Source organism: Emys orbicularis, chromosome 4 (genome assembly GCF_028017835.1).
Source record: "Emys orbicularis isolate rEmyOrb1 chromosome 4, rEmyOrb1.hap1, whole genome shotgun sequence".
NCBI classification, from domain to species: domain Eukaryota; kingdom Metazoa; phylum Chordata; order Testudines; family Emydidae; genus Emys; species Emys orbicularis.
The window spans coordinates 69,788,558-69,816,282 of record NC_088686.1 but is presented as its reverse complement, the minus strand read 5'-3'; the positions used below and the strand labels follow the sequence as shown (position 1 = coordinate 69,816,282).

General features: G+C 45.4%; 1 protein-coding gene across 1 annotated transcript in view; it reads left to right on the top strand.

Annotated features, from left to right (window-relative positions):
• The window catches only part of SMOC1 (SPARC related modular calcium binding 1), a 114,860-nt gene that overhangs the window by 20,232 nt on the left and 66,903 nt on the right, over positions 1-27,725 (top strand). The window contains exons 4-5 of the mRNA XM_065403309.1: positions 13,028-13,127; positions 14,555-14,602. Of these exons, the coding sequence (XP_065259381.1) occupies positions 13,028-13,127; positions 14,555-14,602 (148 nt within the window). The remainder of the gene's footprint in view (positions 1-13,027; positions 13,128-14,554; positions 14,603-27,725) is intronic.

Below are 27,725 nucleotides of genomic sequence, written 5' to 3'. Positions count from 1 at the left end.
TTTGGATTAGCTCCCTGAAACCACCAGCCTCTGGTAACACAAGCACTGCCTTCCAGGCCTCACTCTCTGTGAATGGATTGGAGGTCGCCACACACCACCCCTTGAGTCCAGCTCCTCTGAACACTCACAGAACTGACTCATGATTCCCAAAGGAATAGTACATCCCAGCTTGTAAGATTCAACTCTGGATCGCCAGTCTACTTAACATACTGCACTTGTAGATAAAGATAACGCACTTGTTCTAGTTTTTACTATCCAAGAACAGAGATTCAAGTGATAGAGTAAGTCTAGTGGAAGGAAATGGTTGTATGTGAAACAAAATCACGTCATGCTTTCTAGAGCCTAAACTTACACCACAAGGCATTCCCCTGTCTCCTACAAGAGAGCTTAACTCAAGTCCTTTTCCCAGCATTTTCAACCAGTTTGGCTTGGATCCCTTCTTCTAAAATAAGCCTGCTGGTGGCTTGTCCTCGCACATTGAAGGAATACCTGGGAGATCATCTGCACCTCAGTTATATTTTCAAAGTTCATTCTTACTCCAAACAGGATAACCCCTGCTGGTATCCTGCCCCTGCAATCTTCTGATTAGCATTTTGCTCAGACTGTAAATGAGGGTCCATTGTGAACAATACAATACTCAATTTGCATATGACCAGCCAGAGTGAGAAGTCTCTCTTCTCTCATGCCTGCCAGGGGTATGTGGTTCACCTTTTGGTGACTTGCTTTAACTCACAAATCTAGATAACAATTTTTAGTGTGTGTGTGTGTATATATATATATATATATATATATACATAACTCTTCACATGTTCCTGTAGACATCTCACAATGATTATGATGGTCAGTGTGACTTTGTCACATACGTCTCTAATAAAAGCCTTTCTCTGGCAGACTAGTAGATAAACGCCAGAACCAGGGGATCGCTAACTAATGTACCCCTGTGCTCTCTGGCATCAAGAGATCCTTCGGTGACAGTGATGTTATGGAATACAGGGGTATATTGGTAGAGCTGCAGGAGGGACCCAGGATTGAAATAGTAGAGGCTGCTGTAGACCAGGATTGAGCTGCCTTTCCAGAGCTATGTGAAGGAAGATCACACACAGGATACAGCTGCTCTATCCCTTGCTTGCTTAAGCCATTGCTATATTCTCCTACTTCTCTAAATCCTGGGCTAGTGCCCTAGCCACTGGGAAATCCTCCTTACTCATGTGTGAGATAAGTGTGGTTTGCTGGGAAGGAGGCAATTGAGACCAAAAGAGGGATTTCTTCTGTTGTTCCCTGAAGCACTGTTACAAGAAGGACAGAGTGGGCTCAGATGACTTGCATTCATTACTGTTGCCACAAAGAGCTTCAGAAAACCCTTCTCTGATGTTCTGGGCTCATCTTTCAGACAAAAACCATTTGTTTCCTCTCCAGAGTCCAGGGCATTACAACCAGAGGTGAATGAACCCACCTTGACATTGAGGTTCAGTCACAAGCTATCCAGATTTTTGGACACATGTCTGAGAGCAATCTGAAAGTTGAGTGCTTCCAGAGAGCCCAGAAATACCACAGGAACAGTCTCTCATAGCATTTCAGTACTTAAGGTCCTGGGCCCATTTGGAACCCAAAATGCAGAGGGACTAAAAATGGAAAATTAATGGTCAAGAAAGTGGAAAATTCATCTGAAACTCAAAAATTAACCAAGGTCATTCTAGCTTTTAGTTCTAACTGATTCACCCATTGCTAATCACAAGAGAAGGTATAACACACAAGGTCAGAAAGCAGAGTTGCTTTGAACAAAACCAATGTCTATCACTTTCCTCCCAGGGGTCCAGTTAGACTCAGTGGTAATCAGGAGGGCATCAGGTAGTGCCTCTCCTCTACTTGCCTGCTGTGATCAAGAAAAGTCCACACTATCACCATTTCAACCCTACCATGTGGGTAAATTATTTCCCATCACAATAGCTGTCAACACTTAACCCAGTGTAGTACAGCCAGGCTAATGAAAGGTAAGTTTTATTCACAACACAATGTTTGATTTGATTTAATTGCATGCAATTGAGAATTAATTCATGTTGGGCAAAGTTGTATGTTACTTTAAAGTGGTTTCTATTTCCAGTATTTTGTGTGTGTGTAAATAATTGTATTTAACCTGCTGTGATCTTCCTAAACAATACAGACTGTACTGGGTAATCTGTACTTTTTTGCTGCTTAGTGCCATAGGGCTTGTTGCCATGGGCTCATGGAGAATTACATTCTTCCTAGTTTTCCCCAAGCAGGTTTTCAGAAAAGGTGGTTGAGGTTTAAACAAAATCAATTACAGATAAACGAAAGTGAATGTTACTAATCACATTGCTGCTTTGGGTGCATGGCTCAGTGTGGCTTTTCATGGCATGTCTCGTTTTGTCCCTTCTGTGTCCACTGTCAAAGTTGGACTCCTTTACTTGGCAAGCTGGCATTCATGTGGTTGACTGCAATCCCAGAAGAGCAGCATTTTTTTTTCAGTGCATTACTTTACTTGGAGTTTCTTCATTCCAAGAAGCAACTGCTGGCACAGTGGTCTACCAGCCCTGCTGTGGTACAGAGTGTGCTCTTAAATCCACGAAAGCTTATGCTCCCAATACTTCTGTTAGTCTTAAAGGTGCCACAGACCCTCTGTTGCTTTTTACAGATTCAGACTAACACGGCTACCCCTCTGACTCTTAAATCTAGTGCTTCACATATGCTTCTCTTAAAGTGACCTGAGGCTTGGGAGTTAAGCTGATACTGATTGTCAGGAATGTCTTTTGTTCATGTTAAGCAAGCTCACATTCTAACATCCTCCTATATAAGGCTGATTTGATAGAACACATTTTTGTACCAGGGGTTCCTGCACACTAACTTTATTCCTTACCAAACTAGCCGTTCAGACAGGACTTCTGCATATTGCTTTTTCTTTTGAAGGGTGTTGTATTACAAAAAGGGGGTGCCATCTCTGATTCCTTTTCCCTAGGGATGTCAAAATATTGGAGCCCAATTCTGCAAGATACTGATCAACTCATGCAAAGTACTGAATGAGTATCCTCTGCTCCCAATGACTTCTGTGGGAGCAAAGAATGTTCAGCACCTCACAGGGACTGAGCCCCAATTTTGTAGCATTTCTGATAGATTGCTTCTTTAGAATCCCCATCAGTAGAGCATTCCACACTCAAGAGGAGTTTCCTGAAGCAAACCAAAGACTATAGATCTCATTGTGGTCACATGTTGAGTATTCCTTACTTCTGTTTGGTATGCATTGTGTAGGAAAGATTGCAGTGGTTTTGTTACCAGTGAGAGGTGTTGTGACTTCAAAAAGGATGTTGGAAAAATCTGAAGAGGATGTGGAAAAGAGCTACAAGAGTGATTTGAAGTCTGAAAAACATGCTGTGAAGGGTTCTCCCTCCCCCCCCACCCCCGGGGTGCCATCTAGAACTGGGGTACCACTGAGCCCACCTGACCCACTAGCCTGGGCTCCCTTTACACTGTACTGCTGTGACAGGCTCTCAAGCCCCTTCCAGCACACAAAGGTAGGGACACTCAGCTGCAGCTTCACACAGATGCTGAGATCAGCTCTGCATGGGAAGGCTCAGCTAAGGAACTACCCAGTTACTCAAGTGCACACTCCCCTTTGAAGGGTAAACCCAAAATTCTATAATCTTGTGCTGCAAAGGGAACTGTAAAGTGTAAGCTCATGAAATTCGCCCCCTCCCTCAATGTGGAGGAAGATATGCAACAGCTTTGTGTCCTCAGTTAGGATTTCCACACACTGGTTTTTAAGACACAATAAAAACACATTAACTACAAAAGAGAGATTTTTAGTGATTATAAAGTATAGCAAACAGATCAAAGCAGATTACCTAGCAAATAAAATGCATGCAATCTAAGCGTAATATACCAAAGAAATTGGATATGTATAGCAAATTCTCACTGTAAATGTTTTTAGGCAGATTGCAGAGATTCTTGAAGGCAAGCTGCACTTGTTTGCAGATTAAAACTCTAGGTATTCCTTTCACAGGCTAGGAATCCCTCTAGCCTGGGTTCAACCCTTCTCCCACAGTTCAGTCCTTGTTTCTCAGGTGTTTCCCTGACCAAAGGAGATGCTTGGAATCAGTGAAGAAGAACCATGATGATGTCACTCCCCTGCCTTAAATAGCTTTTGCATATGGTGGGAATCCTTTGTCTCCCAGTTTTAGTTCTCACCCCTTTCAGTGGAAAAACACTGGTATTCTATGATGGAGTCCAGTACCAGGGGACTTGGTCACATGTCTCTGTAGGGCCATAGCAGCCATGACTCGGAGGCTGTTTGTAGCGTCCTCAGGAAAGCTCCCCAGTGGGAGATAAGCATTTTATCAGACCTATTGTTCTTCCTAATGGCCCTTCCCAGCCAACCATCTTGACTGATTGCATTGTGTCTAGTGGGCATTCCCCAGGTATAAACACATTTGAAATAGAAAATATTATCTATGCATCTAACTTCAGATACCAAAATGATACATGGATACAAATAGGATAATCATATTGAGTGAATTATAACCTTTTCAATGATATCTTACATGACCTAACTTTTATAAAATACATCAGTTATGCCATTATTATATTTATATAAAATATTACTATGAAGAATATGGGGCGTAGTGTCACACATGCCTCCTAGTGAAAGACTTGAGTTCAGTCTATTCAGTTCACCCAAGAGAAGGTTAAAGGTGATTTTGATATGTCTTCAAGTACCTACATGGGAGAGGATTTCTAATGATAGGTAGCTCTCTAAACTAGCAGAAAAAGGCATAATGAGATCCAGTGACGGGAAACTGAAGCTAGATAATATTCAGACCAGAAATCAGGTGCAAGGTTTTTAAAGTGAGTAATTAACAATTGGCAGCACTTACCTAGGATGTGGTGGATTTTTTCCATCACTCGAAGGCTTTAATAGAGACTGGATGCCTTTCTAAAAGGAATGCTATAGCTCAAACAGAAGTTATGGTCTTGATGCAGAAATTTTTGGATGAGGTTATATGGCCTGCGTTATACAGGAGGTTAGACTAGATCTAATGCTCCTTTCTGGCCTTAGTAATCTGTGAATCACTGTAGACCATCTTTATAGCTGGTTTTACAGTATCTGTTAGCGGCATCTGAATAAAACTGGAACTGGCACCATGTGTGCGTGCGGGCATGTACACCACATGTATAGAGTAGCTCCACTGTACATTCTCTGCCTCTGCAATGTGCTCTGAAGACTGCAATTGTTTTCTTTTCTTGTGGAAATGTTGTTCTCAATGTAAAAGGAATGTTTTTCTTGCCTCTCTCCCCCCGCTCCTCTTTTATTATTGAATGAGCCAGGAAATGTTTGGTTTTTGTTTCTAATCTGCTATTGGATATGAAGCAGTTATCAAACGCCCTGTCTGAACAGCAGTCACTGTGTCGTCTGAACATTGTGTGTTTGTTTTTTAGTGCAATGTTGCTCTGAGCTGTTCCTACTCCATATTGGGCACCCTAGTGCTTCTTATAAGAAACTTCTGTTTTCCCTAACCCCAAAAAGACTGGTTGAAGCTAACCCAAAACTACTGTTCAGCCCCCTAATATCTACTTCACACATGCACATGCGACTAACTCCTCTCCCATTTCCAGTTTATCTTGTGGCAAACAACCCCTTGATTCTCTTTTGTCAAATCCATTGTGAAGGGGTGATCCAGCCAGCTTGTTAAAAGATTTTTAGAATGGTTCAGAATCTCATTCTGGCAACTCCAGTGTGGTATTGAAGAGATTCCCAACAATAGCTTCATTCTCTGGACAAGAATTAAGAGGCAGAGGAGCCTGCCAGTGACTACAGTTTTAATGTTTTCATATTCTAATGAATTTGACAAGGGCAGGAATTTATTCATGGGGCCAGTGGCTGGAGTGTTAGCTTCTGTTTGATTTCACACATTGTACTGCGCAGGGGTGGGGAGGAGGATAGAGGGAGCCACTGTAGCACTTTAATTAATGTGGGTAACAGTGATAAAGCAATTTTTGTTGGGTGCATCCTTCCTGCTTTTCATTCTTCAATCAAGGCATAATGGAGATGGCATATCCCTTACTCCTGAAGAATAGAAATTGCGTCCTCTTGCCTAATTACTAAGTCAGGTAGGAGCAGGCTTCCTTTTTTAAAGTTAATTTGTAGTAAATAGCATAGTTCTGAAAATCTGTAAAGGCCTTGTTGGGTTCAATCTCTTTCCCCCTCAGTCATTCCATATCATCATATCTGCTTGGGGTTTATAACTTAAAATGTTCAGCTGTCCACCAGACAGATTCACGGTGGAGTCTGAAAGTTCAGCTGTATCTTTGACTCCTACGTCTTCACCAGTAATGAAGATTCTGGCTGGAACTTAACAAACAATTTTGTTGTCCATGCATGAGACAGAACAGGATCCATTGCTGTCCCCAATAACTGTTGATTTTCAAGGCTGAGGGGAGCAAAAAGGAGCTGAACTTAAAATGTTTCCAATAAAAGTGGATGATACTGAACATTTATAGGAAGATAACACCCAAATTCGATTCTGCATTTCCACAAGAAGCCGGTCTGTGGCATAAGGTCAGTCTCTTTCTGGGAAACTTTTTATTAAGGCAAAGTTACCATAACATGTTAATGCTTTTTCTGACTGACCATGTTGTGTAGTCTGGCCATTGTGATTCACCCATAACTATCCCTCACCCTGCACAAAGCTGTGGATTAGATTTAAATAAACATCAAAAATTTCAGATACCAATTGGAAAGTACACAACTGTTTGGAAAGCATCAAGAACTCTCAAAATTCCTGAGATGCAGGAGCTAGATAAACATTTCTAACCATCACCTGGTTTGATTTCGGGGGGGAAGCTGACCTTTTCCAATTACCTGCCATTAGAAATCATGCTAGACCATCTGCTTTCCTACCTTCCCTATAAATACTGAACATAGAAATATAAGGTGAGAATGAGATGGGTTAGATTCTTCCAGGCTCATAATTGCACTCTTTGGGTGCTGGACCAGCATTGTTCTGACTCCTAAACATTCTGTGGTCAAGTCTAGTGTCCTGGATCTTAATCTCCCAATGTTATGGTTTAGTAAGCTTGAGGTTTCTAAAATGTCTGTTCTCAATTTCCTGGGCAGTTGTCTGAGCCCCATGCATGAGGGGGTAAAAGAGGCATAGATGAGCCCAGTATCAGCTAGTGAGAGCCATGGAGCATGGCACATAGTCTCAGTGCAGCAGCAGGAAGCTATCCAGGGTGCAATGATGAAGCAATGTGATGCAGTGTTGCCAACCCTTGAGATTTTTATCACGAGTCTCATGACGTATGGTGGTGTACTTCAAGCCCTGGCTCCTGGAGATGTGATTACATGAGGCTTTCAGCTTGCTATTTTAATGAAAGTTTCCAGCCCTCATGATTGTGGAGAAAAGCTTGAAAATGTGACCCCAGGGTGTCTCAAACTCAAACAGAAGGCAAAAAAATGAACCTCAACTTTTTAAAATCTCATGATATTTGGGGGCCTGACTTACGATTTTTTGAATATTTGGAGTTGGCCATACTGCTCTGTGACAACATCAGACAGCACTTCTGCCAGCACGAGGAGCCCTCAGCCATCCTCACCCCCCTGGAAACAGGAAGGAGGCCAAAAATCAAAGGGGGAGGAAAGAAAGTAGAAATTGGGAAGAATAATGGGAACAAGGGGAAGAGCCTAGTTGATGTGATGGTGCTTCCTTTTCATGGATGGGGCAGTTGACAAGGCCACACATGGGGGCCCTGTTCGTTCTTTTCCTGAGCTCATGTAGGGCCTGAGCCAAAGCCTGTTCAAGTCAATTGGTCTCCATTGAGGTCAAAGGGCTTTGGATCAGGGCCTAATTTCTGTGTGTGGCCTGGCTCATGGCCACTAAGCTACCTGACAGTACAGGTGGATGATTAGGAAAAAGTAGAATCAGTTTGAAAGTTTCATAATTTATTTTTAAAAATCCTCTAATGAACGTGACACCTATAGGGGCTGCATGATAGTGTGGCATGAAGGAGTTTTATCAGCTTATTTGGGCATAACTCACCCTTGGATAATTCAGTCACCCCAAATTTATGCCAATAAACAGCTTATACAACACCATTATATATTCAGTATTTTTGTGTGAATTGTAGTAAAACAAACACACCCACTTAAATGTCTTTCTAAACTCTCTGGCTTAAGGAATACAATGTGATCTAAATTACACTTGCAACACCCTATTGCTCAGTTGTCCCAGATAATGCATGTGTTCAGATGCACTGTACTTCACAGAAAACATTGCATATGCACAATTTTATATTTTTTATATATAATAAGAATAAAAATATAGCATGTGCCATTAAAGCAAACACTTAGCACAAAATGTTATAAAACACCTTGCTGCTGTACGTTCTGAGTGGAGGAACCACATGTCAATGCTGTGGTGTATAGTGCCCACTTCTGAAATAATAGCTCTGCAGAATATTGCATTGCAAAAGAAAATGTCCTTGTCTATATGTAATGCCCTCGGACAAAGAATTAGAATCCCAATCTCAGTAACTCTTCTAATCCTTGGGCAAGATTTTACTGGTGGTGGTCTTGACACTAGCACCATTTAGTGTGTTTTCATGTGTGTCTCTGTGAAACACGTACACCTCTACCTCGATATAACGCTGTCCTCGGAAGCCAAAAAGTCTTACCGCATTATAGGTGAAACCGCGTTATATTGAACTTGCTTTGATCCACCGGAGTGTGCAGCCCCGCCCCCCCGGAGCACTGCTTTACCGTGTTATATCCGAATTCATGTTATATCGGGTCGCGTTATATCGGGGTAGAGGTGTACTTACCAAAAATAAAAACAAAGTACGTTGAAAAACAAACAGTTCCTTTATACGTCAGTATTTTACTCTGGTGTAAGCTTAGAGTGACTCACAAGAATCATTACCAAGTGATGAATGGTTCATTACTTTCATGCACCATAAATGCAATCTGCGATCCATTCCATGATGTATTGGGAAGGAATAAAAGTGAAAGTGTGCAAACAGCAATAACAATGACTAGAAATGTGTGTGCATGTACTTGCTGTTGGTTTTGGCCACAAGATGAGGATTTGGCTTGAGGCAAAATGATTGCCTTATAAGTTAGTATAACCCAAGACACACACAGTGCTGGGTTTATACTTGCTCTTGGATCACATTTTATGTGAAATATGCAAAGCCTTTTAAAAGTTGCTCATAGTCTCTGACCAAACTTGGCTACTTTAGGAAATTGGGTCTAGCTATTGGACAGGGACTACAAATGCCCTAGGTCTGAAGTGGCCCCTAATGAATGAAGTGCAATAGTGGGTCAGTGCCACTATCCTGCCTGACTGATGGGAACTTCACTTAGAAGGCTTGAAAAAGAGATGGACCGACAGAGTCCAGCAGTAGTTAAGTTGATCTCATTGCAGAACTGAGTCTAAGGAGCCTTCTCTAAGTTTACAGTGGTGTACTGTGAATACATGCTCACCACTAAGGTACTGGAAGTACTGCTATGCACACCCAGCCAGTGTTGAAAGTGTGCGGTTGGAGTTCAAATGCTGCCTTTTAGTGCAATGCAAATGGCTTAGCATTAACACAACCACTTGAGTAGTGGGGGCTTTTGTCTGTCTATAATATGAAGTGAAAAAGTGTGACTGTCAGCCACCTGCTGACTAATTCATGAAAATCTGGAATGGCTTAGTTTAATGTGGTAAGAGTTGTGCTGCCATCTGATCAGAGACCCACACTGACATTGCTAGGGATACCACCCTGGTAGCTTTGATGGCTTACCTGAAGCCTTTGAGTATTTAAAATCCATGGGCGTACACAAATGCAAGCATATTTTGGTTGTTCCTATCTGCCAAGCTGGAATGCTAATGTGCGGTAAGTGGAAAGTGTTCAAGCTCACCTGTAGAAGTGGCAATATCAAAACAAGGCCTGTTACCACTTTATCCAGTGACTGGAAAAACTATTGTACTCTCAAACATCTGCCACTCAGTGTGGTGTTGGGCCTGGTGATTGTGGTGGCAGGGATTGGGGAAGCCTTTATTGAACCAGCATGCAATTGAGAGGGATAGTACAAATGCCAATCATATCAGTTTATATGTATGGAGAATGGTAAGTAAAATGGTGGCATGAATAAATATGAACCAAAGGAAGGGACAGAGTGAGGTGTAATGCTACACATCATAGATAAAATGTAAAAGACTGCTAAGGGGGGAGATGATTGAGGTCTATAAAATCATATCTGGTGTTGAGAAAGTAGATAAGGAAGTGTTTACTACTTCTCATAACACAAGAACTAGGGGTCACCAAATGAAATTAATAGGGAGCAGATTTAAAACAAAGTATTTCTTCACATAACGCACAGTCAACCTGTGGAACTCCTTGCCAGAGGATGTTGTGAAGGCCAAGACCATAACTGGGTTCAAAAAAGAACTAGATAAATTCATGAAGCTAGGTCCATCAATAGCCATTAGCCAGGATGGGCAAGAATGGTGTCCCTAGCCAGGGCCGGCTCTAGGCACCAGCCCTCCAAGCATGTGCTTGGGGCGGCACTTTCTAAGAGGCGGCACTCCGGCCCCCCTTTTTTATTTTTATTTTTTATTTTTTTGCTTGGGGCGGCATTGCCGGGAGCCGGCCCTGGCCCAGCCACTCGCCCTGCCAGCGCGAGCTGGGATCCGCACCCCCTGCCCAGCCCGGTGGCGCCCTGTACAGCGCTGCCCTGGGGAGACTTGGCGCGGCAGCGGCAGCAGGACCCCATCTCCCTCCCTGCATCCCGGGCGCCGCTTCCCTTCCCCCCGAGCCCCTCTCGTGGCCGCTGCAGCCCGGCCTGCGGCGGTGGCTAGAGGGGCTCCCGGAGTGTGTGAGGAGCGGGGGGGGAAGGCAAGCGGCGCCCGGGATGCAGGGAGGGAGATGGGGTCCTGCTGCCGCGCCGAGTCTTCCCTTCCCTTCCCCCCCGCCGCTCCTCACACACTCCGGGAAGCCCTCTAGCCACCGCCACAGCCCGGGCTGCAGCGGCTGCGAGAGGGGCTCCCGGAGTGTGTGAGGAGCGCGGAGGGAGAGAAACGGCGCCCCCTGGAGCCGAGCCCAGGCTGCGGTGGAGGCGAGAGGGGCTCCCAGAGTCAGGGCCGCCCGGGGGGGGGCAAGTGGGGCAATTTGCCCCAGGCCCCGGATATGTCCAAGGCTCCCCCTCCTCAGTCTTCCCCCATCCCCCGGCATCTCAGCCGGTAAGGGGGCAGGGCTGCAAGCTGCGGCCCAGCGGCGGGAACTCAGGCCCTGCTGGAGACACCAGGCAGCTGCAGCGATGTTTGGGAGAGGGGTAAGCGGCATGGTAATGGGCCAGGGCACCCCCGACCCCATCCCCCACAACCCTGACCCCCAGCTCCGAGCCCAGCCCCTCTGAGCCGGGCACCCCCGACCCCATCCCCCACAGCCCTGACCCCCAGCTCCGAGCCCAGCCCCGCTAAGCTGGGCACCCCCCGACCCAATCCCCCACAACCCTGACCCCCAGCTCCGAGCCCAGCCCCTCTGAGCCGGACACCCCCGACCCCATCTCCCCACAGCCCTGAGCCCAGCCCCTGTGAGCCGGGTACCCCCCAACCCAGAGCCCAGCTCTCCACCCAGCCCTGGGCAACAGCAGCACCACCCCCAGGCAGCGACAGCCCATTGGCACCAACCATCACCCAGCAACAGCCCATTATGTAATTGCAAATGTATACATACCATTAAAGCATTTAATGTTTTTAAATAATGTATTTAGTGTATTTTCAAATTATTACAAATTATTTTTTGAATCTATTTCACTAGTTATTTTTTACATTTCCAAATACATGTTACTATAGTATTGCAACTTTTTTTTATGGAATGGGCCCCTGAAATTGCTTTGCCCCAGGCCCCTTGAATTCTTTGGGCAGCCCTGCCCAGAGTGTGTGAGGAGCCAGGGAGGGAGGGAAGTGGCGTCCCCTGGAGCCAAGCCCGGGCGGCGGCGAGAGGGGCTCCCGGGGTGTGTGAAGAGGTGAGCGGCCAGCTGGGCTCGTCGGTGCTGAGCAGGTAGCCCCGCAGCCGGAGATCCTCGCCTTCCCGCCCGCCGGGGCTGGGCCAGGGCGCAGTGAGGCTGAAGAGCAGCAGGTCAGGGGGGCTCTCCAGGTCCTCAGCTGCCAGCATGTCAGGGGTGAGGGCGGTGAGCACAAACTGATCCACCTTGGCCACCAGCAGTGCTGCAAAGCCCAGGGAGGGGGCCGTGTTCTCCGCGCCGCCCCGCAGCCGCACTGCCACCTGGAAGTACTTCCACTCCGCGCCGCCCAGCAGCTCCACCCGCATGGGGACAGAGTCACAGCTGGGCCAGGGCTTGGCCGCCGTGTGCTGGTAGCGGATCCCACGTTTGGGGGGGAGCCCAGTACTGGGGTGGCAAGGGGTGCAGGGGGGGGGGGAGAGAGAGAGCCCGGTGCTGGGGCGGCAGGGGGTGCGGGTAGGGGGGGCACTGGTGGGCTGGGGGGGGAGCCAAAAATTTTTTGCTTGGGGCGGCAAAAAAACCTAGAGCTGGCCCTGTCCCTAGCCTCTGTTTGCCAGAAGCTGGGAATGAGCGACAGGGGATGGCTCATTTGATGATTACCTGTTCTGTTTGTTCCCTCTGGGGCACCTGGCACTGGCCACTGTCGGAAGACAGGATACTGGGCTAGATGGACCTTTGGTCTGACCCAGTATGGCCATTCTTATGTTTTCAGAGGAGATTCTGTCAGTTGCTTCAAGCCCTGATCTGGAGACTGGTTAGAATAAAGGAGAAGAACCTTTCTTTAGCCAAACATAAAGTACCACCATTGTCCAAACCAGTGTCTGCCAAAACTGAAAGCATTTTTTTTTTTTTAAATTCACAATCTCCCATGCTGAAGGGATGGGCCTCCCAAGCTGAATTCACTTTTAAGGTGCTGGGTAAGCAAGGATGCACAAGAGCTAAGGTAGGAAGGCATTGTGGAGGATACTTTGAGAAACAGTGTCAGTTATTGCTCTTTCCTTTCCTGAACAGGTGCAATGCCATACCTACACCGGATACTGTTGGTGTGTCACTCCCGATGGCAAACCCATCAGCGGCTCTTCTGTACAGAATAAAACTCCTGTATGTTCAGGTACTGTGGCGTGGGATTAAATAAGCATTTATTTGATTGATGATTTAAAATATTGGTGGAAGAGAAGGGGAGGGGGAGCTGTTCTGTTCCTAGTGCCACTAGTTCAGTATTTGTGAGTGACTTTACCAATTTGCCAAACTAAAGTTGCAGCTGTGCCCACTACTCCCAATCAGTTGTGTGCACCCTAGCCATATGGCAGCTTGTGTTCCCAATCTCTCTCTCATGGTTGTGGCAGCTCCATGGTTGATTGGAGTGCAGACATGCAGTGAAAGACTTACAGAAGATAGTTAAGGTAGGGAAGTGGAACCACAGCCTGGAATCCAGGGATGGGCTATTTTTTTACTTACCCATAAATCCTCTGAAGTACAGTTATGTTTAAAGAATGGGGCAATACAGGTTTAACTATGGTAGACGTGGTAAGTTCTTTGCGGGAAGTAAAGCTCAGCTACTATTCAATTGGTGCAGAAGGACAAGAAAAAGTTAGAGCCTCTCTTGTTTCACCATTGCCTCGTAAGGGGGGAGGGATAGCTCAGTGGTTTGAGCATTGGCCTGCTAAACCCAGGGTTGTGAGTTCAATCCTTGAGGGGGCTACTTAGGGATCTGGGGCAAAATCAGTACTTGTGCCTGCTAGTGAAGGCAGGGGGCTGGACTTGGTGACCTTTCAAGGTCCCTTCCAGTTCTAGGAGATAGGATATCTCCATTAATTATTCTATTATTATAACACAATGGACACAACTTTCAAGTGAACTACTTTCACTCCTCCAGTTTACTGACATGCTGACCCCTTTCTGTGTACATGGCTGCTGTTCCAGTTCCATGCAAGAGAGGGCTGCTAGATGTCAAGGTTTAGCACTACTTCTCTTACTCGAAGGGAAAAAGAGTGGCTTGCAGCAATGCCTGGAAACGCTATAAAACGAGCTTCATCCCAGCCATTCAAAGCACCATTGGCTCTACCCTTCTGTCTCTGGAGAGATGATTCCTTCAGAGGTGAGGGTGTCTTGGAGCGGCAGTGAATGTCCAGCAGAATGAACAGTTCATGAGTATATTCTTGTCGAGGTGGTTTTATTTTGCCGGCAAAGCAGGAGAGTTTTGCCGGCAGAAGGAACATTGTAGTGTGTACACCTCTGCTGTTTTGTCAACAAAACAATGTAGTGTAGACAAGGCATAAGGATCACTTGTTTAATGTGACCCTGATTTGACTGCCTTAATGCGTAAAACTGTTCCTTGTGCTGCCTTAAGTGTTTGCCATGGACTCCTACGGTGGAGTCTTGGAACCCTAGATGGGGTTGCTGGAAGCTAAAAACAAACCCTGGGGATTAGGCTATTGAAGTATATTTATGTGACTGTGTATGTGCTGTTTGGTCATGCTGCCTCTAAACAAACCATGTCTTGATATAATTTTTTTGTTTTGTTTCTCTCCCTTTAAGGTTCAGTAACTGATAAGCCATCGAGCCAGGGTAACTCGGGGAGGAAAGGTGAGTGGAGTTCTGTGCTTCAGTAAAGTGTGTGTTTGATTAGGGTTGCCCAGCTAAACCTCTTGAGACCTGATAGAACTTCTGTTTTAAAACAAAGTCCTAGAGAGACAGTCTTACACTTACTTCAAAAGCATGTGGAATAAGGTGGCATCAAGTCCAGTACACTGCCCTCATGGGATATAACTTTGCTTTTATGAGGAGGACAGGGTTTGTAGAGTCCCCTGGAGGGGCAACAGATTAAGACTAACCTTCATTTGTTTGCTTTTTCTTTTATTATTGACACTTATTTATTAAGCTCACCCAGAAACAGATGCAGTCTAGTGGTGAGCACACAGGACTAGGAGCCACGAGCAATGATGTGATACTTGTGGCAAGTCACTGAAGGTGAGATTTTCAAACGTGTCTGCCAGGTAAAACTTCCATTGAGTTCAGTGGAAGCAGATTAAGGCTGGATGCTTGTGAAAATGGCACCCCAAGTCCTTTGCTGCTGCATGAATTCTTTTGTGGAAAGCATTAAACAGAAGACTTCTCTGCCACTCCTTCCTCCCCCTATAGCTCCCTTCTTCTCCACACCCCATCCTCCCTGAGCTAAAGACTAGAAATGTCACCTCTACTCCTAAATTGTTATACGCATTCCTTGTCTTGTAAAACCAGCTTGAAAAATCTTGAACAGGATAATAAATGCTGATGGGATGGGGTGTGGGGAACAGTAGGTGTTAATGGGAAATCATTGAGTCCCATCTCCACCATACACCCCAGCCCCTAGTTCAGTGTCGTCATCTCAGTTTCTCCTTGCTTCAAGAAAATGGCTTGTGGTGGGGATGAAGGCCACTTCCTTGGAAAAAGCTCTTGCTATGATAGCTGAAGCAGCATTCTTATTATTTTCTTTTCTAAACCAATAACCTTCGATGCTTTGATTCCCAGGAAAATGCCTGCCTCAGGGAGGTTAAAAAGTCAGAAGATTTTTTTCATGGAAGGCTGTCAAACTAGTCTCTAAAACCACTTAAAATGGTAGACATTAGCCTTTAGATTGTTGATCTTTATTTGATGAGGCCTTGGAGAAAGGGGGACGTTGTAATTTTAGTCAAATCAATATAAATTTCAAGAATGCATTTCTTCTCTCTCCATGTACATTCCCCATCATATATTGCACATGTAGGGCATTTCTTAGCAAGATATTATGTGGCTCAGCTTGAGGCAGGGGAAAGAAGTAGTGCACAGAAAATATTTGGCTTTTCTCATATAAAACAACGCAGAATAATACTGGTCAACCTGCTTCTTATTTTAGGCAAAGGCATGTCTCTGTAAACCTGTAATTGTGTCAAATCTGAAGCCCTGTATAATATGATATATTAATACTGTATGTTCAGGTGCCTTGTAGGTCTAGCCTTAAGTACAGGCAAATCAAGTTGCTGTTTGGGGCATGAATTATCATAGAACCCTTAGAAACTTTCAATTCTGTCCTAGTCTCATCTGCTGATCACAGGGCTAGAGTGTGAAGCAGTTGGTACCACTCTAATTTCCACTGGGCAGAAGGAGCAATTGGAAGAAAACTTGTGCTCTCTTTCTTACCCTTTCATCCCTTTATATAACAACTTGGGGGCAGGAGGAAAGGAGGGAATGAGTGAGTAGGTACAGTAACTCCTCACTTAGTCGTCCCGGTTAACGTTATTTCATTGTTACCTTGCTGATCAATTAGGAAACGTGTTTGTTTAAGGTTGTGCAATGTTCCCTTATAACGTCGTTTGGCAGCCACCTGCTTTGTCCACGGCTTGCAGGAAGAGCAGCTGGTTGGAGCTAGCTGGTGGAACCAGAGTGGACCAGCATCCCACCATCAGCTCTCTGCTCCCCTAAGTTCCCTGTGCGGCAGCTGCCCAGCAGGCTATCAATTGCTGGCAGTTCAGCTGTCCCTGCCCCCCCCCCCACTGCCATGTGCTGCTCCTGCCCTCTGCCTTGGAGCTGCTCCCAGGAGCCTCCTGCTTGCTGAGGGGGGGAGGGGCTAATGTCAGGGTCTCCCCCTCCCCCCTGCTCCTGCACCCCACCTACCCCATCTCCATGGGCAGGAACAACATGACAGGACTCAGGACGGAGGGAGCTTCCTGGGAGCAGCTGCTGTCTCAACTTGCTGATCTACTTAACAAGGCGGTGTACTTAGAGTGGGGTCAGTGCGCACCTTTAAAGGGTCAATGCGCATCTGTCTCACACAGGGTATGTGTCTGTCTGTCATGCTGTCTCCCCTCCCTCCATTCGTGCTGCCTTGTAGAGTGTGAGGCTACATTAACAACAATGGGTTAACCCTTGAGGGCTCAGCCAAAAGCTAGTTCATAGTTTAGCAGTAAGGCATTCCCTGGGAAATATCCCATTCACCACCTCAACCAAGCTTCACAATCATCATCGCTGTGTACAGTATTAATTTTTTTGTTTAAAACTTACACTGTGTTAGTTAGTTAGTTAGTTAGTTAGTTAGTTAGTTAGTTAGTTAGTTAGTTAGTTAGTTAGTTAGTTAGTTAGTTAGTTAGTTAGTTAGTTAGTTAGTTAGTTAGTTAGTTAGTTAGTTCTGGTGAAAAAAATTTCCCTGGAACCTAACCCCCCCCCATTTACATTAATTCTTATGGGGAAATTGGATTCACTTAACATCGTTTCGCATTAAGTCGCATTTTTCAGGAACATAACTACAACGTTAAGCAAGGAGTTATTGTAGAGGAGTAGGCTGCAAATTGAAGGCTAACCCTGTCTGTTAGAATCACGTATCACTTCTCCTTGTCATTGGTGCTTTGCAGAGCACCATTGCAAGAATATGCTGTACCTAGTTATGTGGCCACAGAACCATTTTGAGCTGTAGCTGGCAGTTTAGGGAAAAATCCAATTCCCTCCAGCCCAGCATGCCATAGACCCAATATAAATACCCCAACCTCTCTAATCATACCTTTGTTCCTGTCTACTTATGCAGTCATGCAACCAACTTCTCCCTTTTCTCCATGTCAGTAAGCAAAGTCTTGTACACAGTTCTATAGCATCGCTAGCTAAGTTGTAAGACTCATGAGTGAGTCTTGGGGGTGGGGAGGGGAGATGTTTCACTGTGGGGGGTTTTTTTGTTGGTTGGTTTTGTTTTAAAAGATGTTTCACTGTGTTTTGGTTCAGTTACTTTAGGTCTTGATATGAATGGCAGCTCCATATAGAACAAATGTGTTTTCATAGCAGTGCAAGAGAAATCCCTATGTGCCCTTGGTTCAAAATCCCAATCTGAAAGGGCCTGTTCTCTTGTAAAGGGGCCCTGTCTAGAACAGTCAGAAATGCTTCTACAGGTTAAGGCATCTTTTCCAGTTCTAGCAGCCTGCCCTTGGTTAATCAGGAGGTTAGACTGGATGAATATAATGGTCCCTTCTGGTCATAAAACTTATTGTGGCTTAAAGGAGGTTGCACAATGAAGGGATCCTGACAGACCCCAATGTGACAGTCTTCCCTGGATCCTAGGGATCCTCCGAAAAATAGGGCCTGCTTGGATCAGTCATCTGCATTGGGATAGCAGTTAGACCTAATTAGCAAAACTCCCAGGAGAGCTCTGTGGGGGAGATATTGGAGTACTTGGAACTAGAGTTGTGCCAATAACTGATCTCTCTCCCCCCCCCCCCCCCCCCAGTTTCCTGACAGTTCTGAAAAATCAAAGAAACTCCAGTTCAGGTGGAACTGAAATAGGAATGTTTGATGAATCAAAGGTGGAAAAGCTTATTTTTGGGTCAAATGAAATGCTTAGTTTCAGGCACTTTTATTTAATAATAAAAAAAATGGAAATGAGGGGCTAGTCATAAACCCACCAGCTGTGGTGCCCCAGTGTACCTAATAGCCCAGTGGTTAGGGCGCTCACCTGGGATGTGGGAGGCCCTGGTTTGAATCTCTGCTCTGGCGCATGGATTCTGGAACCCCGGTCTCCCTCATCCAAGATGAGAGCCCTAATCGCCAGGCTACTGGCTAATCTCAGGTGGGTGTCTCTCCGGTTGCATCTATTCCACGTCCAGCCCTACATTTCTATGATTCCAAGATTCTGACATTTCCAAACAGTATGGGTGCTTGTTTTGACCAAAATAACTTGCTGAAATAGACACCAATTTGTGAAATGTTTCAGTTGACCTGAATCTCTGTCCATGCATGTGAAATAAGTTTCAGCTGGAAAACTTCACCCCGTTGTACTCAGAACACCTGCTCCGGAGAAGGCTAGAGCACTGAGCTCAGATCCAGCGGAACCTGAGGAGCAGCTGAGGTTCGGCACTGTTGACTGTTCTGAATAGAGCTGGGTGAAGTGTTTTTTTTTTTTTTTTTTTTTTTTTTTCCCAGCTGAAACTTTTTTTGCCAAACAAATTACAGATTCTAATTGAGCAACAGAGAGTCCTGTGGCACCTTTAAGACTAACAGAAGTATTGGGAGCATAAGCTTTCGTGGGTAAGAACCTCACTTCTTCAGATGCAAGTAATGGAAATCTCCAGAGGCAGGTATAAATCAGTGTGGAGATAACGAGGTTAGTTCAATCAGGGAGATTGGCTATCCAACTACAGAAGCAGTTTCTCCTCCCTTGGTGTTCACACCTCTACTGCTAGCAGAGCACCTCACTCTCCCTGATTGAACTAACCTCGTTATCTCCACACTGATTTATACCTGCCTCTGGAGATTTCCATTACTTGCATCTGAAGAAGTGAGGTTCTTACCCACGAAAGCTTATGCTCCCAATACTTCTGTTAGTCTTAAAGGTGCCACAGGACTCTCTGTTGCTTTTTACAGATTCAGACTAACACGGCTACCCCTCTGATAGATTCTAATTGGTTGAAACATTTCACAAATTAGTGTCAATTTTGGCAAGTTATTTTGGTTGGAACAAACATATGTAAACATTTGGAAATGTCAGAATCCTAGAAATGTAGGGCTGGAAGCAAAGACAAACCCTTTTCTACCTGCAGAGTTCACTCAAGAGCCAGCCAGCCGTAGGGATGAGTTCATGAACTAAGCAATGACACTCTTGTTGGCTTGTGTGGTATAGTTGGGAAAACTTCATAATGAAAAGGAAAAACAAATGTCAATGCCTTTGGTAGGCCAAGAGGTACCTTCTACTCAGCCTAGCCAGACTAATGCTTGACAGCTTATTGGCTTTTTGATAAAGGAATCCCTAGGAAAAGCATAGTCTGCAGCTAGGGTTGCTTTAGCTCTTATAGGCATGAACTTCTGACATTTAGGATCCATCTTTGTTCATCTGCAACATATTTGCATGGGTCTAAAATCCCTATAGACCAGTGAATACAATCCAGAGTAAGGCAACTTCTGAGCTGTAAACTTCTCAGAGGGGAGCTTGACAAGATCATTGTCTGTGTCCTTCCCTGAATGACAGGGTTCCTTCAGTGCAGGGTTGAACTCCTAGTCTACTCAGATTCTTATTCCATACCTATCACTATACTAGTGGAGGACTAGGATTAAGTCGGCTTTAGAAATTTTGTGGAAGAACTGACTAACCACTAATAACTTTCAGATACTTAGGAAGAGAGAGTTGGCTCAGTCACGTGACCTTGTACGATAAAGAACCAGTCTCCCTAAATTGCTCAGGGCTAGTCTTGTTGTACACACTTCTGAGCTTTTATAAAGACCTGCTTCTACTGTAGCCTTAGCAAGTACTTGTGCTGTGGGAGAGTATGTGACTCTCTTCCTCCTCCCACCCACAGCACTATACAAAGGGCCTATGCCTCTGTATTATTGTTGGGTTGGCCTATCAGGGGTTCTTAAACTGGGGGTAGTGACCCCTCAGGGGGTCTCAAGGTGGTTACATGGGGGTCATGAGCTGTCAGCTCTGTGGGGCTGACAGCCCTGAGCCCCCATTAAATTACCCTCCCCCATTTTTAATGAATAAGGGGGGGGGGGGGTCACATTCAGAGGCTTGCTGTGTGAAAGGAGTCACCAATACAAAAAGTTTGAAAACCACTGGGAGATGTCTGGATTTGTGACACTTCCTCCTTCATTCTCCAGCAGTTGAAGAGGGAGATGGACATGCTGTTTTCTGCCACCTGTGTGATAAGTTATACTGGTATTTTATTGATTACACAGGTGTGCTAGCAATGGGTCCCCACTAGTCCTCTTCCAGGTACAGGTAAGGGCATTCCACTAATTCATTTTCTAAATGAAGGGAAGGCCTTTAATGATGAAGGTATTGAGTGGTGTAATAGGAGGCCTCCTATGAGTTGGGCTGGTGGTAGGATTTATACTTTCACCTCTACCTGGGCAAGTGATAGAGGGTTCCCCAGTACCCTCTCTACAGAAGGTCCCAGGACCATTTGGGTGAGAGTAGGATATCTAGTCCCCCTGGGTCTCTTCTTTGATCTCTCCCGATCTGTTCCTCATTCCTGCATGTACCCTGTACTTGTCGCATGGAAAACCCCTTAACTCCAAATCACTAGCACTTTACCATGAGGAACTTGTCCAAATTGACTTACCCTAGCTGCTTCCTGCTCTGCTGAGTTACCTTGATTAGGCTGGGAGTGTTGGAAGTTTCATGCTGTCCCTACCATTGTGGGCTCACCACTGTCCCACACTGAAGTTTGTTCTGAAAGGCAATGAAATGCACCCTTAGAGCTGATGTGATTGGATTTCTTCCCTACTTGAAGAATGCTGGATGCCCCTTTCCAGCCAAAGGGAAACTGTGGCACAGATTCAAAACAAAACAAGCAAACAAATGAAACAAAATGAAACTTGCTTCTTCCTCCCATGGAATGTCAAGGTCTCAAGAGCTCAATGCACCAGCTTCTGCCAACCCCAGCAATGAGCAGTGCCTTTCCTGCTCACCAGGCAGGCTTTAGAAAGCAGACCAGTCAGGAGACAGAGGGTGTAGAAAGCAAACCTATGCAGGCTGTGTCACTCTTGATCGCCATAAAATCTCTCCATCTGCCTGCTTAGAACTGGAAACAAAATGAGTGACTTAAATAAGAGTGGGGAGGGAAGCTAGAAGGGATATGGCTTTCAAATGAAGATGAAAATGTAAGCTGACACGGTTTCTCCTGGATGCTGTTAAATAGGTGTTTAGGTCATTCTTACACTCACCTGGGTAAAGGAAACTAAGCTTGATTTATAATTGAGGCTCAGCAGAATAATGCAAAGCAAGGGTAAATATGCTCTGGATGAGCTGTCGGCCATATCAATATGAATAGTGTTTAACAATTTAAATTCCTGTTTCACTTTTTATAAGCTACATTACCACTGAGTCTAATATTCAAGAGCTGTTTTGTTTCCCTTTGCAAAAGCTGGAGACAGTATTTGAGATTCCTCCAAGTTGGTCCTATGATGTTAGTGAAATGTAACTCCTGGTAACGCCAGAAGAGGCTTATCCTGCGATGAGATCACTAAGATTTCTAGCTCTACTAAGTGAAAACAATGAAAAGAGCTCAGCCTTGTACAAGATGCACAAAACTGCACTCTTTGGGCAAACAGCTTCCAATCCAATAGATCAGAATGGGGAAGATGCGGCATGCTGGGGAAGCCAGGAGTCGCTTGGAGGTGTTTTTATTCTTTAAATGTTTTGACCTGGCTCCCTTTGCATTGTCGAGTTCTATAGTTAGGAAATGCCAGTATTCGGGTTGCTTGTGCAAAACATATTTTTTCACTAGCCTTGTTCTTGGAAACAGCTGAACTATTTTGGCTGAAATTTAAATTAAATAAATAAATTCAGCCTCAGGCAGACACCTTGCATGGTAAACTTTGTTTGACAAAGTTATAAATAACTGAAAACAGGATCTTGTAATGGGCAACCTTAATAGGTGGTGTGACCCTCCCCATTTATAATCAGAGCAGGTTAAAACAGTTTTTCAGTCATTACATTGGAACATATTTCATTTTAATTTTATTGCAGAAACTTTAAACTTGTCAATGCTTGCAGTGTTGTAGCTGTGTTGGTCCCAGGATATTAGAGAGACAAGGTGGGTGAAGTAATAACTTTTATTGGACCAATTTCTGTTGGTGAAAGACCTGAAGAAGAGCTCTGTGTAGCTCAAAAGCTTGCCTCTTTCAGCAACAAAAGTTGGTCCAATAAAAAAGATATTACCTCACCCCTGTTTACTTTTCAATGAAATATGAACAGGGATTTAAAAAAAAATTCTTTTGAAACCAAACTTAATTGAAACTGATTTGTTTTTGCAAAACACCTTAGGTGAAAGTTCATCTTTTAGCAAAAACTAGATTGAAAGATTTGACCAGCTCCAATGTATACTTGTATAGCTCTTCTCTGAAAAGTGGCTCTGGTGGGGTGATATCTCAAGCTGCAGATCTGCTTGCTGTAGAAATTCAGTCCTATCAACACACACTAATGACAAAGGCTGGGACTTTCAAAGGAGCCTGAGTTCTCCTCCTTATTCTATCTAGTCCTGCAAAGAGCCATCATGCCGAGAGAGAGATGGATCCTTTTTCTTGTGCATTCTCAACAGAATTGTTCATTAAATTCCAATCCCTTATACCTGTGGAAAGCCAGTGGTTTACCCAGGTGTCCCTGAGAGCATAATTTAGCTTTCAGAATCTTTAGTCCTGGTAATGAGTGGAGGGGTTGGGGGAGGAGAAAATGAATGCAGCTTTGACTCTCAGAATCCTAGCTGAGTTTGCAGAGACCGCAGTAGCATGTAACCTTACATTGTTACTGGGTCACTTTTCACACTAGAACCACCCTTTAATTATTAATATTAAACAATTACGGGGGAAAAAAATCAATCCAAAACACTTACAAGTAAAGTACAGTTATCAAAAACAAGCATCAGAAACCGGGCCAGATTAACCTTTTGTGGACTCAGGCCCTACAAATATGGTTGGCACTATGGGGGCAATGGAGCATGGTCTGGGGAGGTCAGGCCCTAGAGCGAGGGGCCAGCCAGGAGCAATGGGCATGGCATGGCAGGGGCGGCCCCGCTCCGCCCCGCCAAGTATGAGGGAACTATTTACACATTGGCAGTTGCCAGACGCACAGTGGCCTGCCCAGTCTTGTGCTGCCAGAATGCCCCTTCCCCTTGGGGGCGGGCCCATGCCACACAGCGCCCCCCCCCCCCGCCCAACACCCCATAGGCGCTGATTCCATGGGTGCTCCAGGGGAAAAAAAAGTGTGTGCTGGCCCTGCCGATCAGCTTCTCCCCCAGTGCCTCCTGCCAGCTGCTGATCAGCTGTTCAGGGGTGGGCAGGAGGTGCTGGGAGGAGAGGGAGAGGAGCAGGGGCATGAAGAAATGAGGTGGGGTGGGGGCGGGAAGAGGTGGGGGTGGGGGAAAGGGTGGAGTGAAGGTAGGGCCTGGCCCCCAGGGAAATCAGAAAGTCGGCACCTCAGCAACACCTCTGACTGCCTATGGCCAGAGCCCCCCCGGACCCGCTATGCCCAGCACCTCCCCCAGAACCCCCACAAATGCACAACACCACCCCTGCCCAGCACACCTCTGCCCAGCGCCCCACACAGAAACCCCCACTCCTTAGTGTCCCAACAGACACATCATCCTTGCCCCTTCACAGCCCAGCACCCTTTCCACCCACTCCTCCACCTTTAAAAACTTTAAAGATGTTACTCAAGCTCTACCTGCACTCTTAGAGTTGTTGGGTGTGTTTGCTAAAATGCTCAACAGTGACATAATTTAATGTTGACCCTATACTACATCCAGGGCCGGCTCCAGGCACCAGCTTGCCAAGCAGGTGCTTGGGGCGGCCACTCCAGAGAGGGGCGGCACGTCCAGCAATTCGGCGGACGGTCTCTCACTCCCGCTCGGAGCGAAGGACCTCCTGCCGAATTGCCGCCGGAGATCGCGATCGCAGCTTTTTTTTTTTTTTGCTTGGGGCAGCAAAAACCCTGGAGCCGGCCCTGACTACATCACCCTCAGTGTTCGGCTTCTGAGTTAACCTCAACTGAAATTAATGGCGACAGACAGAAGTTTTTGCTATTGTGTAACTGGTGATTCAGATAATCCCACATTCGATGCCACCTTTCCTTTCAATTAAAACATAATTTTTTTAGAAATTAGAAGATAAAGTCTAGAGGAAACAAATGAGGTCACTAGGTAAGGGCAAATACAGGACATTGACCTGCATGAGCTTAGTCTGACCCCTCATACTGTTGCTTTGGCTACTTACCTCCTATAGCAGGACCTCATGTACACATGTCTACATTTTAGCTTTTAGTTTTCATTCTATTCTGTAAAACTAGTGTAATGCAGCAGGGAACCAGGTCCCAAGTGTTGGCCACAGGGGCCCATAGAAAGCACCAGGAAGTGCTCTTCTGCCTTTCTGCTCCCTGCCCCATGGGGTTGATTATACAGGGGAGAGAGATATTTTATGTTTTACATGGAAGTTTCTATGCATATTGAGCACCTGTGCCTGTAAACCGATTACAGGAGAGCTAGGGGGCAAATGTTATACTTGTGAATTGACAGCTATGGGGATTAAAGTATCCACTGAACAGATACAGCCAGGGGTCGTGGAAACTTTCCCCCTCCACATGGCCATCTGGTCCTTCCCCTCAATAGTTTATACTGCCAATAAATGGGCAGCTTAGTGCAGACTGCAGTGGTGACTGATGGGGGCACTTGTCCTCTAGAACTCCATAGAAGCCATAGACTTTGCCCCAAAGAGCTTACAATCTATAGTGCCGAGCTCAATGTGGCCCTGATGCTGACTGAGCCTTTATGTGCTACAACAATGCAAGCAAATATAAATCATAGGCCGTAGACTGTGCCAGGGATTGAATTGACCCCCCAGAACCTGCCCCCTCACTAATGTGTAGGGTGGAGTGGTGTGTGTGTTTTTGTTTTTTTTAATTGAGCTGGGGATTGAAGAGTTACTTCTGCTCCTTTAGCCCCCTTTTTTCTTGAAACCCTTATGAGCCCTGCATCTTTTGTACATACAGATCTCTTTTGTGACATGCTAGATTCTTTTGAGGTCCTGGACTGCTTTCCCCTCTACCCCTCCTCCCCAAAGCATGCAAAGACTGTTTTTATATAAGATATATTTATTATGGAATTATTAAACTCTTTTGGACAAATGCAGACCTGGGGCAAGGTGCTGCAACTCCAGTTGAAGTCAGTGGAGTTACACTTGCTCCCATCAGATCTGAATTCTGCCCTTTGTGGTCCTGAAGAAAAATTTCTGGGGGGATGGGGGGGAAATAATTTTTTTCGCCTTCCCCTCACTTGCACACATGCGCTGCAGACATAGCCAGTGAGGTATCCATTCTCTTTGCCTGCAAGGAAATGAAAAGCTGTATTGTAAGCCCAAGACTAGTCTGGTTATCAGCCAGGAATTAGTCCTCTAAAGGGGGGGGGGGGGGGGGGAAGAGGCCTGGGTGGGCAGAGGGGTGAAAGTACACTTAGAGATAATTTTTGCCTAGGTTCAGTGCAGATGGGTAGAGCTGTAAAGGGGTGTCCTGGTTCTTAAACAAGCGGGTGTTAGGAAGGGAGCTTGTGTTCTTAAACATGTGCATGTGTCTGGGGGAGTGGGGTCAAAAATGTAGACTATTTACTTAATCCCTTGGAACAGCTTTTTCTCTTCTGTTTTCTTTTTGTATTTAACAGACTGCTTTACAGGGGACACGTGTGGTAATTAACACATGCAGCTGTAGGGCTTCAGCCATATGTCTGAATTTCAAATGGCCATTGATCCAGGAAACTTACTGCCATCCCCACCCCCACTTCCAGGCCCTATGCCTTGAAGATGTGAGGAGATTGTACACAGACTTTCCCTCAGAGACACCAGGGCTGGAGGGGAGGAGGGAAGGGCTCTGTGTGTGTGTGTGTGTGTGTGTGTGTGTGTGTTGGGGGGGGGGATAAACCTTTTTTATATTTTGAGAAATTGGTAAAGAATTTGAAAACTACTAATTATGGGCCTAGTCCTTACTGACAGGCAAAGCTCACATGGAACTCAGTGCAAAAGCAGGCCCACTAGCTTTCTTTTTTCTGACTGCACTGAAGCAATTTAAAAGCAGTATTTTATAGGGAGACCCCCTTCAAAAGCAGCTGTTGCTTGTTTTTTAAACACATGCTCCTTCCTTACACACCCACAGGTGTTAGCTCTCCTGCATCTTCCGGTGGTGTCAGATTGGTCGTTTCTGCAGATTCCTGAGCAGCCATTGATGTGATGGGCTTGTGTGGAAGGGGGAGATAAGGAAAATATTTTCTACAAAAGCTGGGGACCATGCAAGAAAGCATTTTGGGCAGCATAGATTGAATCTTTAGTTTGATACAGAATTTAATCCAGTTGTGCAGTGGTTCCTGTTGCCTATGCTATGAGCCATAAGGCTGCTATTGAGAATGCACAAAGCTCTTCCGCAAGCTGTGTGGTGGGGAGTGGAAAGGAAAGGTTGCAAAGAGCCTGGATGCTAAAAATTATGGTGTCTCAAATAAGGTCTGTGCAGGTTTTGTTTTTGTTTTTCCACCCCATATAAAAGTTCCACTAGTCCACTTGCAGCAAAACCAGAGTTGGGGTTATCATTCTAAATTCATATATTTTGGTTTGAAGAGAGACCTGCAATTCTCAGTCTTCTTATCATACTAGCAATACTTACAGGATCAGATAAAATATTCTCTCCAACCATGTGGGAAGCGATAAAAAGTGAATCTCTCTCCTCTTCTTCCCACCTCCAGTCTATTTTTAGAACTTGTCATTGCAGTGTGTACAGAGAGAACACTGGCTTCTGCCAATTTCTAAACCTCATCACTCACTCCAGTTTAAATAACGCTAGCACTCTGGAGGTGTTCCTGTTCTGGGAAGAATGACAACTCTAATAAAAAGTGTATTCTGTGATTCCTGTTGCTAGCAAGTGTATGACTTACCTGGCACTGACAGCATCACTGTTCTGCCTGCGCTGCTTCTCCCCCCCAATCACCCCCCAAAAGCTAGAGTTTAAAAGAGTTTTCTGGAGCAGAACTCTTCCCCTCCCCCCCCCCCCCCCCCCCGTTTACTTGGGGGCAGGATGACCACTTATTTTCTAGCGGAAAGTGGCTCATATTCCCCTTTGTCAGTGGGCCAAAATCTGCACTGATCTGCACTCAGTGCAGCCCTTTTAAATAAATGTAGGACTTGGTCCATTTGTTTTGCACATGATTTATTTTATTATTTCTGCTGGCTTTTTCACTACTTCTCTCCC